Source organism: Pelecanus crispus, chromosome 12 (genome assembly GCF_030463565.1).
Source record: "Pelecanus crispus isolate bPelCri1 chromosome 12, bPelCri1.pri, whole genome shotgun sequence".
Classification (NCBI taxonomy): domain Eukaryota; kingdom Metazoa; phylum Chordata; class Aves; order Pelecaniformes; family Pelecanidae; genus Pelecanus; species Pelecanus crispus.
Window position 1 is genome coordinate 20,173,103 of NC_134654.1, and position 13,338 is coordinate 20,186,440.

The 13,338-nt window shown below is 41.3% G+C and overlaps 1 protein-coding gene across 2 annotated transcripts in view; it reads right to left on the reverse strand.

Annotated features, from left to right (window-relative positions):
- Positions 1-489: 489 nt before the first annotated feature.
- Positions 490-13,338, reverse strand: part of SEC14L1 (SEC14 like lipid binding 1) — a 43,015-nt gene continuing 30,166 nt past the window's right edge. For both annotated transcript variants that reach the window (XM_075720051.1, XM_075720050.1), the window contains exons 9-16: positions 10,932-11,020; positions 9,904-9,974; positions 8,099-8,270; positions 7,648-7,782; positions 5,780-5,914; positions 5,069-5,320; positions 3,836-4,014; positions 490-3,286 (exon numbers count right to left, since the gene is read on the reverse strand). In XM_075720051.1, the coding sequence (XP_075576166.1) occupies positions 3,181-3,286; positions 3,836-4,014; positions 5,069-5,320; positions 5,780-5,914; positions 7,648-7,782; positions 8,099-8,270; positions 9,904-9,974; positions 10,932-11,020 (1,139 nt within the window). In that variant the 3' untranslated portion in view covers positions 490-3,180. The remainder of the gene's footprint in view (positions 3,287-3,835; positions 4,015-5,068; positions 5,321-5,779; positions 5,915-7,647; positions 7,783-8,098; positions 8,271-9,903; positions 9,975-10,931; positions 11,021-13,338) is intronic.

Below are 13,338 nucleotides of genomic sequence, written 5' to 3' on the forward strand. Positions count from 1 at the left end.
GATAACACACATAACAGCAATCAGCTGAACTGCTGAGGTTGAAGCTCCCTTTCAAACTGTGATAAGAGAGTATAAAGTCATCATATAATCCATAAAAGTAACCATTTTCTTTTTAGGGCTACCTGAAGACTTTTTCAGCCCAGCATTTTGTTCCTTTTGTATATTCACAGACTAGTAAAAAAACCTGTGTACATGTACTGTGGGGAGGAGAAGATTTTGTTATGTGACAGGGAAGTGCCCAGCAGGGGCCGTTTTCTTACTGAAACGACATTTCCTCATACCTTGTACCTGCTCAGGTTTCTACTCCCCAGGACAGCCTGCTTTGCTGAAACTTCTCCACGGTGGCAGATTGCCAAAGCACCTCCTGCGTCCCGCCTAACAGCACTGCCCCGGAGCAGCTCTGGCAGACTTGAATTCAGCACATAAAATAACCTGGAAGCTTTGCATCAGATGAATGAAAATAAAGAGGCTGACCTTTTTTTCCAAACAGTTCACATTTATTGATAACGATAAAAAATCTTTTAAAGACTATCTGTATTTTATTACCAAGAATGAGGTATTGTGTATACAAAACATTTACAGAATTTGATATGCAGTTCATGAGTACAGACAGGGAAGTGCAGAAGGACACTGATAACAGGAAAAAAGCCAACAGAAGAGTCATTGGCCGAGAGAAGGAAGAAGAGCAATAATATCACACAAAGAAAGACCAGGGTATGGGAAATTAGTCAGACTGCAGTGATCAAGTCATATTGCCACAGCACTTTGCTTAGAGGAGGATTAACTATTGTTTTTCTGGAATTTCATCTCCCCATCTGTTTGTGCTGTCATGTGCTTTGAGCTCTAAAAGATGTGTTAAGATTAACAGCAGGAAAACCCCAAAGTGCCACTTTTGAGCCAGCTCAAGTGAAAAACAAAATATAGATCTTCAGACTTGAAAAGTGACTGCAACTCAAAAAGGTCTACAAAGCCAGACACCTCTGGACAGATGTGGAGTGTTGAATGAAGGAGTTTCTTTACAGTTGTCAGCAAAATCGCCATCTGAGAGAGAGAGAGAGAAAGAGAGAAAGAGAGGGGACCATCTTCAACCCTTACAGCCTGGTAAATGGAAAGTGGCATTTGCAAAGAGCCGTGAGTGTCATGAAGTTAACCTCACTGTGCCTCCTGCTGCACTAGCTCCCCTGAGCCTGGGAATACTGGTTCCTGCACGTCAAGAATCAAACCACCTCTTCAGCAAGCTGGGTTCCTCCTAGGCAGAGAGCTCACACGAGCAGCCCGAGAGCCACAGCGCGTGGCTGCGTGCTGTGCAGACGCCGGATGGGGAGCTGCTTGACGCCAAAGCGGTGGCCTGTCTTGCACAACAGCGCACTTCGGCAGCCTAAGTAATGGTCTAACCTCCATCTTCAATTTCTAAGTCCAAAAAAGATAAAATAGAGCAGATTGGTTCAGTTTAAGGACACTGGCCTCAGGACCTCTAAATCTGTTACCAAAATACTTCATCAGCTCTGCCTGCCACGTTCCACAGCCAGAACTGGCCCACAGGAGAAGTGCTGCTCAGTAACCTGCCTCTCAGAAGCTCTGCAGTCATAAAAAAGATTTATACTGAGTTCAGAACCAGCTTTCCTCAGGCCGAGCATCCAGCATCTCAAGTGATTTCTGCTTTGAAAGTGCAAGACCTCCACAAGCTCCTCTACCACTTACCCACAACACTGCTGCCTCCCAAGACCTAACAGAGCCTATCCAGCTTTCTAGTAGGGACTGCAGCCAGCACAGTAGCTCCTTTTTGCCTGGATAGACAGTTTAGCTCTAAGAGGGTGAGGGAAGACCAGATAGGGTCTAACTACACAAATCCTGCTGCATTTCAGGCTGAAATCTTCTCTGCTCCACTGCCAGCTATGGTCTGTAGTGGTCTGCTGACAGCCCTTTGCTCAGCACTTTAGTCTTTTGTGCTTTTTGCTGTGCATGGGAGAGAGGGCTCGAAGTGTAAGAATACCTGAACAGACTTTAACAAAAAGAGTTCAAGTAGGATTGCTTGGACCTGGGTAGAATAGGGACAAAATCCAAAACGGCAATTCACCACTGGCAGTAGCAATAGTGAAAATGGTCAAGCACGTGCTGCTTAGAGCATCTTCTGTTATCACTTCAAGTGAAGACCCCTGTGCTCCCTGACTACATTAAAGCTTCTGCTGCTCAGAACTAAAGCACTCTATTTCTGACATACACAGGGAAGGACAGGAGGCAAGAGGGATTGAAAAGTGCACAGGAAGGATGTAAGGCATACCTCCTTCAGACTGATTTAAGAAAAAAGCTTAAGCTCTGCATAAATTCCTGATAAGAACTGAGTCTCAGTAAAATCAATTCACATGGAGTGTACTAAGGAAGTGCAGCGGAGCTCCAGCACAGAGCTGGGAACAAATCCTCAGACCAAATCTGGATCAGCCCAGCATGACACAGTGAGGGAGAGCCTGCTCTCTGCCTCTCTCTCTGCAGCGCTTCAAGCGCAAATCCAAGGAAAGAATTAATTGCTGTAACCCATCAAGACCCAGAGCTCAAATTCCCCAAAAATGTGCTCATACAAAAGGTATTAGTGTTTACAGCCTGGCCACAGCTCTGTGGGCATGCTTTGAAAAAAATGGACTCACAAAGTCAAGTATCCAGCAACTGCTTTTCTTTGTCTCGGACATCACTTAGTGGCAATGGGAGAACAGTTTGCAGCACTGGAAGATCACAGGGGATTTCTTAAAATGGCAAGGAATGTCCTGACAGGAGACTTGCAGTTGATCTCTAATGCACTATGGAGCATTTTTGGTAGGGTTTTTCCTCTTTTTTGCTTTTTAACATTTACACAGGTAAAAAAGTTATTCTCAACTGATGCACTGGTTATTTTTCCTTTCAGTGAGAGCCCTTGTGTTCAGAGTTAGGATTTGTGCAAAGCACACTTGCAAAAATATTTATGGCTGATTTAGGAAAAAGGGTTAGAGTTAAGAGACAAGCTGTTGGGTCTAACAAGGACCAAACCCACTAAGTTTAAAATTCAAACAGCTACTTTACTATCTATAAAAGGCTTTTGTGGGGTGGGGGTTTTTTGCACAATTGCCAGTTGAATATGCTGTATTGCAGTCAGCTGCCACAGGCGAGGGTCCAGCCATCTCATCCATTTGCTTTTCATCTGTTGTGGCACTACCTGGAAATCATGGAGCTGGAATGGGACTGGCTAGACGAGGTGGTGGCAGCACTGAGCTGGGAGAATCCACTGTGGCTTGATTCAAGGCTGGTCATAGATCCCCTGCAATAAAAAACCCAATTATTTCTAAGCTTCAGAACATACAAAGATTTTGATTTTTGCTATGTATCTATACCATATTCATTTGCACACTGAATACAAAGCAAGTCACTGTTTTGGTGCAGATACTCAAAAGCTTTTCTGCCTCACCACGTAAGATAATGGGGACACCGAACACATTCTTGCAAAACACATGCTGTTCAAAGCCTGAGAACTAGTTTCCGTCAAGTATATCAACTGGCAGGCAACTGAACTGACTCAATTCCATTCTGAGTTGCACCCATTTCTACATGACAACCTGCCAAGTCCAACAACTCACACAACACTTTCAAAGCAGAGCAAGGTGACCAGTGATGCTTACGAGGTAACTAATTAGCCCCTTTTATACATTAGTTGCCCCCAGTGCCAGTACTCATTGAATTTTTTTGTTTGTTTGAGGCCTAAGAAAACAAAAATACAAGTAAATTGTGAGGACAAGTGAACTGGCTTGATATTCTAAGTATCAGAAAGGTTTGACATGGGCTGACCTTCACGAACCTTGGCCAGACATACCTGAAATCTTCAGATCCTATTACTTCTGTATAGTACATCACTTTACATTTGTGAGAGGACACCTGGAGAGATGCTAGTACATCATCCACACGAGGCAGGTTGGTTGTAGCACAGGCAGGCATGCTATGAAATTTCCACTGGAGAATATAGAAGCCAGGCCACCTGGTCACATGTGATCCCTGGAAGCAGCCACAGCAAAAATTGAAAATTAACTTTGTTAACACAAAGATCTGTAGGCTTGACATTTCTTTTCCAAGCTTAGAAAAACTGCCTACATGCCCAGAATTTTTTCCCAATGCCAATATTTCAGCTCCTCAGCCAACTGGCAGTGCTAGTCAGCTCTCCCCACACAGCATGCTTACAAAAGTTATGACAGAATGCCAGCAGTTCCTCCTGCTTTTTGACAGTGTCAAAGGGTTACGATTGAAATATACTGAAAGGACAAAGTCCTTGTTTTAAAAAAAAAAAAACCACAACTATTTTTTTCTATTTATTTTCATTAACAGTTGTCCTTTGAGACTGTGAAAAGAGCAGTCAAGGCTCCTGCCTCACAGAAAGAGAAAGTGTGGTTCAAGAGGTCACTGCCCATATTTCCAGTTTAACATTTCCAATTAGATGACTTAAGGAGCTCCTTTTTCAAAGGCTGTTCAACACTTATTTCAAGTCAAAAGGAATAGCAGTGGCAGTGTGTGCTTGTACATAAGCTGCATGTAATATCAAACTTGGTAATTAAAGGATAGGTTGCAAATGCCATAAAAAAAGACTTCAGGAACCTTGGCCATAGGGAGCTCCTTAAGGCGCCTGTTAGAGGGACAAACACACAGAAGCTCAGTCTTAATTTCCAGACTTCTCTCATTACTGAGGTAAGACACTATGATATTCTTCAAACACAGACCGTTTGCTTCAAAAAATAACGGTCAAAATTACAGCACAAAGCACATCTTGCTACTTTCTGGATGTGCACTACTTTCTAGGTGGCTTCCCTATATTCCTTGCTGATCAATCTTTATCACTATTGGACTGATGCAACCTCCCCTCGCAGCAGATCCTAAGTAAATACTATCCCCGTTCCCTGCAGCACACAGCTAGGAGCATAAGCTGAAATGTCGGCCAAAAGCAAGCAGACAGTCCGGAGCTGAATCACCACTCAGTCATCAGTACAATTGTGAATTAGAACATCTAGTTTTGGGGCTAGCTTCCATCTGCTCCCGCACGAGCATTCGGTGGTCTTACCTGCACACTCTCCCCTTCTTTGCAGATAAGAGGAGACTCCACCATACTGTAATCGCACCCCAACTGCCAGACTTTGTCTATCAACTGGACGTTGTTCCCACCAGGAGATGTAATACTGTGAGCTCCCAGAGAGTCCTTTTTAGGAGGCTGTGGGGCTCTTTTGGAATGAAAGATGTTAAAAACAATGTCGCCCTTGCACACATCAAAATCCCACGTGATCACAGATGAGGCATCCACAATCTGAATGAGAACCTGAGACAGAAAAATCACATTAGACAATAACAATTTGCTCAGTAAAGGCAGAAACTCTTACCAGAAGAGAAGACAAAACACAGAGGTTTTGTTGTTGGGCTTAATTTAGACTTTTAAAAAGGCAGCATACACACAAAGTCTCTCCTGATGGAGTGTCTTTAGTTTAACACATGACTTTCAGAAGCTCTCAAGTAGCTTTGAGAATATCACTTGTCTTTGCTTAGAAGGACATTGCTTTGAATAGAACAAAAAACAGTGATATTCTTTAAATGACAACAAGATGATACCAGGAACGGTCACAAACTTCAGCTACTATAGCATCATTATGCACCAGAACTACAGAAGGTGGCGGAAGCATGGCAACTAAATAATTAAGTTCTAAGCCATCTTCAGTTCAAGAGACAGAGTCCAGAGCAGAGGGTTGAGGTGAAAGAAAAGAAGGGTAGGCTACAACTGTACCTCATGCGGAGCTCCTTTGAAGACACTTGCAGACTGGTAGATTGTTTCAGTCCAAAGTTTTATGTCTTCATTTTCCAACTCCTCTGCTGTCCGGTAGAGGGACTTGGGAACCAGCCCACCCTCTGGTACTTCACACTAAAAGCATAAACAGCCATTAAAAAGTATCCCCTCTGTACATCCACACCCTGCCATGATCTCTGCCTGCTAGCTTCAGAAACAAAACCTCACATTCAGCAAGTACTCTGAAGAATGAGATAGGAACAGTTTGAAAGTAATTTTATAGCTTGTACATCATACATACATAGATTTATTTTACAATGATCTGGTTTAAGTGAGTTTGCAGAACTAGACACCAGAGGAACAGATCTTGTATATATACACACAAGAGCCACCACCACAGAAAATGACTGTGCAAACACTATAGTTATCACTTATACTGCCCTATACTGAAGAAAGATGTGAGCCACTTAAGAATCCTGAGGAAAGGGGCAATAGCGACTCAGTCTAAAAAATATAGCCCACAGAGGCCTGAAAGAACTGAGATAGCTAATTTAAGGACAAAGGATGGTGGGGAGATACAGTAAGTTTCCTAACAGGTAGAAGGATATTGCAGTCAGAAAGGTAACAAGTTTTCAAGTTACAACTGTCTTGACAGCTCAGTACTAGAACTGATTACACAACTTCCCTAAGCAATCTTCTTTTTTAAGAAGTCTCTAGTAATGAAGTTAGACAACTATCTGATCAGGAATAGGTTCCATAGAAGTGTTTGGGGCAGTAGACGTGTTTGATAACTGGACTACAAGAGAGACTTGAAAGGATCTTTGAGAAGTCATTTTTGCTCAAATATCCAGAAGTAAAGAAGAAGAGAAAAAGAGTTTATTACTGTCTGTGACCGGCAGGAAGTATTGCAGCAATTTGCTTTCTGGTAACACTGACTTTTGCTTAGTTAAGCAGTGGATTTTGCCAGCTTCTCAAGCTCCAAATTAGATAGCACAAACTCTCTCCACTGAAAGCTACTGCTGCAGCAAAAAGTAGCCCACTGAAGATAAAACACATGCACTATTCCAACACATCTAACAGTACTTCATTATAATTCAAGACTGTATTTGAACAGACCTAGATGAATTTTCAAGAATGGTACAGAAATTAACCTCGAAAGTGTACAGGGGCTTAAAAAGCAAACCTGAAATTGTATTTTAACACAGGTGGGTTCATCTAAGTGTTACTGTGATGGAGGCTCCAGAGAATGCCTAAGTTGCACCCTTACACCTCAGTCACACCAGTGAGCCTGTGTTGTCAAAAACACTACAGAGAAAACAAAACCTTACAGTATCACTGAGATGTTAAAACAACAGATTCAACTGACACCCATAGTCTAGGCAGAAAGCAGCTATTAAGGCACACGAAAAGGGACTGAGAAATTACAGTATCCTGCAGTAAAACAATTTTTTTTGTTTGTTGTGGTCAACATGCATACTGCACTAGGAGACCTGTCTGTTTGCTAAGCCCTGCTAGCACATGTGCCACATGTTTCCTTGGGCTCCCAATGGTAACAGTCAGGCTTTTTAGGTGACACAGACTCTTCTGATTAGCTGATGGTGAATAGCTCTTGCTCAGTGCTGTGCTACCATATCTGACAGGTAACAGATACTATGGCTTTTAACTGTGCCTGGTTATTTTGATATTCATTGTAAAGAAGTATTGTACTTCTCTTTTTAAAGCGGATCCGGAAGAAAACACTAAGCCTGGAATCCTACATCATAGCTCCCACCTCCAAACTACATTAGGAATCATTCTGCACTTCTAGGCTTCTTTGTTTAGAGGAGTGGGGGAATAAATTTGCTATATGCACTAGTTTATATTCATACCATGCACTCTCCACCAAGAAAATCAGGGATAATTTCTTTATCAATGTAATCCAGCAGTCCCCCAGGACCCTGGTAGTCATTTCCAGCGTAAATAAGGAATTTCTTTCTAGTGTTGTCATCAATGAATGGACTAACCTACAAACAAAGAAAAACAGAAGATTAGACTCCCACATTTTTCTTGAGTCAATTTTGAAGGAATCCGTTTGATTGCATTAAGTGTTACCATCCTTGTTATGCAAAGTTCACACTATAAAGCAGCTCAATTAACCAACTATTTAAGCAAGTTCTTAGGTAGTGTTTTTAAATCCATTCCAAGAATCATATACAAGAGATGTTTCCAAATGGTAGCATTTCTTGATTATAAAGCCTGATTTCTAAAGTGCTTTTACAAACTACAAGTGTATAGCAGTATACTGAAAAAGATGAGGAATGCCTTGAATTACAAACATACCAGTGTCCAAAGAACTGGGAATACTCGAGGTGCTCTTAGGATTAGAAGACGACCCAAAGTCTCAGGGTAATTAGCTTCAACCACCTCAATGATTCTTAGCAATGCTTTGACACCAGGTCTCCATAAATGCCGCATGTTCAAGCCTTCTAGATCTACTAGACAGGTCCAAGAACTGAATTTGAGAAAGACAAAAAAAGAAAAAGAAAAATCTCAATAGCATCAAAATTCTCCTTTCTTACACAAGTGTCCAGTGTACTGAAATGTGTGGACCCCACTGCATGTTTTGGTTTCTTCTATTTCACCTCCTTGCTTTGCACTTACCTGTAGACACTGGAGTTTAAGGTCCTTAAAACCGAAATGTCTTAGAGCATGCCAAGCACAGTTACAGAGTACATACAAAGATCACTTTGCACATCACGCGTATCTCCCTACGCACATTTCAGATTCCAGGTGAAGGTTAGTATGAAGCCAAAAAAGATCCTGTCAACAGCCAGCCCAAATACTAAACCACTGCTTTTACTGGGAAATCAATTAAGTGGCCACACTGCTATGAAGCAATTTAACATTCATGGTGCATGTTTCCTACTAACACAGTACAGTAACAGTGCCATTACACGTCAAAGCTAATTCTGTTGTCAGATCTCAGGGATGGAAGCTTTTTCTATAGGAAGAGATATGTTCTTAATACTAAATACTAAGCTTCAGCATATGCTTTACTTACTTTCCATGTTTAGGTCTCACCCAGGGCATGAATTCAAGATTTACTGCTGTGTTGCACCAGCTAGCATCCATTAAATTATACATAAGGCTTCTGTGAAACAGCAAACACTTCTTTGTTTCACTTTAAATGTTTAATAAGTAGTCCTTTAGGATTACTTCTACAAATGAATATCCAGTAGGCAGCACAATTTCATAGCTACACACATGAAATCCATCTCCTCGATTTGACCTCCCACTGAGAGCTAGGACAGCAAGTTCTTTAACAGGGAAAAGATAAGCAGACATAACATGCATCCCTGAACCTTTACAGATTAAGGGAAGGCATCAGAAATTGAAGAGAGTTCCAAGAAACACTGTTTCTTTTCAGGGCCAGTCCTGTATTCATTCCACACCCTTAAATCCATTTTGCAGTTAACACTTTCATAAATAACCCCTACAAGAGTTAAAGATGGGATAGCAAGGTTTTTTTGACTGAACTTCACATGAAGTCATGCTAGTACTTGGAAAACTAGACTGCAGGTTTCACAGGAGCCTCAATACTGTACCTTGGATCAAGAGTTGAGTAACTGCATATAATAAACGGAGAATGCAAACAAGAACTGAGTGTAATGAGCCTTGGTACGGACTATGGATGAATAACTGACACGAAAATTATACCTGAAACTACTGGAAAGGTAGTTTCATATTATCATGGCCTGATTTTTTTGGCAGCCTGTACCAATGTCTGTCTGTAAAATCCCCCAGAAATAGAAATGGGAGTTAGACTGCATTGCTTTGCAGACATCCAACAGTAGAAGAAAGCATAACACCCCCCCATGTAGAACCATTATGAGCATGACACCGAGACTGTTGGAGCAGGTGGTGTGTTTCCCTCAGGTTTGACCATGCAGGTTCACTCTAGCGTTAACTGAGGAGGCTTCCCAGTTAACTGTAACTGTGCTTGTATCTGCATCTGAGACACAGCCTACCCGTTGCTCATTCCATTTAATAAACTTTGCTCAGCAGCATCACATTGCCTGATGTTCCCCTCAACGCGCACCATGAAACCAGGTAATTCCCAACAAGCAGATCCACTTGTATTTTACCTTATTGGCCTGCCAAATACTTTAGTATTCTCCTCACATCGCCTCAGTCCTTCTTCATTTATTGAAAGAACCTGTAGAAGAAAACATGTTGTCTAGAGAAGACAGCCTTAAACTCAGGAGATGGGATAAAGAAAAAAGTTTATATCCAAAGACTAATTAAAACTACAAGCTCAAACCAGCATAATCTTTTTTTTCCAAAGAATGAACTAGAAATCACTATATTTACCACATTGGTTGATCTTGTTGAAAAATAAACACACCTCTCCTTAAAAGCAGTAAAATGTAAACAAGATCCTCATGAAAACTGAGACCCAGAAGTGATACAGACAAGAAGTTTCCCTACACTTCTGCCCCTTTAAGCACTGATTTCCTATTTACTCAGAAATTAAAGCCTCTTTTTGAGTCATAGAAAGCAACCTTGAAACAGAACTAGGGCAAACAAAGAAAATTTAGTATGTGCCTGGAAATGCCACTGGAGAAAAACTGAAATCCAGATCCTGCTTCCAGTGGTTACTATGGCCATGACTCATTACTAGGAGTCAAAAAGATTATTGCAAAGCTGGGATTCTGCCAGCTTTCTGCTTGGAAACTGAGCAGATCCACAATAACACAGTCTGAGTGATGCCTTTAGAGATGGCAAAATTACAGGCAAGTACTTTTTCTTTAAAAATGAATTATTCTTATCCTTGGAGTACAGGCTTGACAAAATCTGAGCATGGCATTTTCTCTTCTGTACAAATGCAAAGACTTAAGTTTGAAGCACTGCACAAACTGCAGAAGAATCTGCGAAAATGCTAACCAATAACTAACTATAGGAGCTGCCAGGAACTACGCCTTTCCGCCATCAGTTTGCAGTTGGAAAGAATGCAGAAGATCAGCTACCAGGAGCTTTCAGATGTATTCAAACCAAAAACAGACGGCCAGAGAGTACATCAAAATATCCAGAGTGATGAATGTTCTGGCAGAGGAGGAAATTTCTAAATGAAAATATCACATTGTTAGCAACTTGCTGGCTCCAAAATACTTACATATCGAAGCAAGGCCTCTTCCCCAAGAGCTCGCACTAAGCCTTTGGTATCCATCTGTCCCAATCTCAGCACATACAGTGGGCGACCATCTGAATAATGAGAACAAATGTATCAATATAACCATTATTTTTACAGCAATAGACAATTCAACTGAGCTAGTTTTATGCTAAAAATCCACATGGAAACACACCATACTTAGTTCAAACTTTGCTGTACAGCTGCAAGAGGGAAAACCTGGAGCAGATGGCAATATAAACTTTACCCTGTCCAGCCGCACCGAAAGATTGCCTGTAAATGAACTGCGAAAGTTTAATGGAGATGTCTTGATGCAAAAATAGCTCCCCCATCTGCAAGGAAAGTCCAAAGGACTATAATTAGCTTCCAGGACAGCCAAGATACAGGAAAAGCTTTAGTCCATTGGTGTAATTGATGAGTTGCAATGAAGGCTGTAAGCCTTCTATCACACATGACGCAATACTGCTCTGGATAGCTTACAGCAACCTTTTTGGAAAAGTAGCTACACTGAGTTCTGGGTTAACACTTTGTTTCATTAATTCCCAGAGACTTGCTTTCTGCAGTATTTGCTGGAGTCACACCTTTCAGCTATGTCATTACATATTATGCGCAGCTGGCACACAGCCTCACTTATGCAGGTTAAGCCTGGTGAGAACAGACTTTGTTCCAGAGATCAGCTTCAGATGGACCCTCTGCATTCAAGGCCTTGCGTTTTCACGGTCATCTTGCTGCATACTGGGACATCCTGATAGTGTCCAGGATACAAAGGCATTAAGCTTAACAACTGCATTGGCTGAATTTGAGAATCAAAGCCTGCATTTCTGGCTCTTCGTAATAGGAGCTAGTTGTCTGAAACAGCTTCCATCCTCCTCCCAAAGCTGTGATGCATTTTTCAAGCTTTGCTCCATCTATTCTAGTACACAAGCTAAATAATCGCTGACTTATAAAACTGAATATGCTAGGACACTAAATTTAAAAAAGGAGCTTTCTACATAAAAAATCTTCCTCAAGTCCTGTTGTCTGTTTAGCTTCACTTCCCTCCAAGAACTGCACAGAGAGGTATCAAATTATCATCAAGTCCTTTGGAATACAAGGAAACTGTCAAGATATGCTATTAAAAAAAAAACCCGACCAACCAAAACTGCAGAGCCAAGGCAACTTATTTATTTGGCAAAGACACTACCCCCATGAAAGTTAAGAGTCTTTTGTATTTTATCAAGTGGTCTAAAAGAAAATGTTGTTTTAACATCAGCACACACTTATCTTGGAATGTACTGTTTATCTTTTGAAACACTAAACAAAAAGTGCTATTAAGCTTCATAGCAGGTCTCCCTCCCTCACAGATGCACACACATCCAAAACCAAACTAATAGTTTACTAACCCTGGTCCACCCAAATGACACATGAAGAAAAGTCTCAACTGACAGTGCTGTATTATCGCTGTATATTTTATATTACATTAGAGCTTTGTGATTTAAAAAAACATTTCATTGAAGCATTCCTGTCAAAATAAAAGCCACTCAGATGTATAAAAAACTGTGCTAATCGCAAGCCAAAATAACAGCTTTTATTCTTTTGTACTAATAGCTCATTCTAGACAACACGCTTCATAATCACTGCTGCCTTTGCTTTAGCACTAAAAGCTATGCAGAATTCAGCTAGCTTAAGTTTGGCACATTTAGCACGTGTAGGAGGAAAGGAGCAATACTAGAAAAAAGGGTTTAAAAAAAGAACATACCACTGTAAAATTTTAAATTATAGAGAATTGTTCCATTTTGAACTTCTGTTTCCATTATTGACAAGCCCATGCTTCACTTGTGGGCATGCCGCAAAAGAGACCAAAGGAACTGGAGGGGAAGGGAGGGGAGCATGAAGTTCACCACAAGACTGAAGAACTTCTCAGAAAAACATTAAACAACCCTTTGATGCATTCTGTACTTTTCTACTCACTGGCAGGGCCCAGTTATGTGCTGTTGACAAGAGGAAGTCTTTGCAGAGTAAGGATGAGGAACTGATAGAAAGGGAGAACTTATTCACAGGTCTTTTTCCCTACAGTCTTTACAAGCATACTCTCATTTTCCATTTTCTCAGTTTGAGGTCTGTCAAACCCAAAGCAGCAGGGGAGAGCTATTCAAGCTCTTCAGCTTTATAGTGATTAAACTTCTGCTGTGTCCTCCCTGTCTCCTGGCCACTACTGCTGACAGCTTCCTGTCCTGCCTCACATGCTTCTTATAACAGGAAGAGCTAGCAGAAACAATGGTACCTAGCGGGGAAAAGAGTACATCAGAACACAGATAGCTCACAGTAAGAGATCATTTCCTTATCTAAAGAGCCCAGCTTGCCTCAAGCAACAAATTCCAAAATGTTTCATTTCTGTGTATGTATGAGCAAC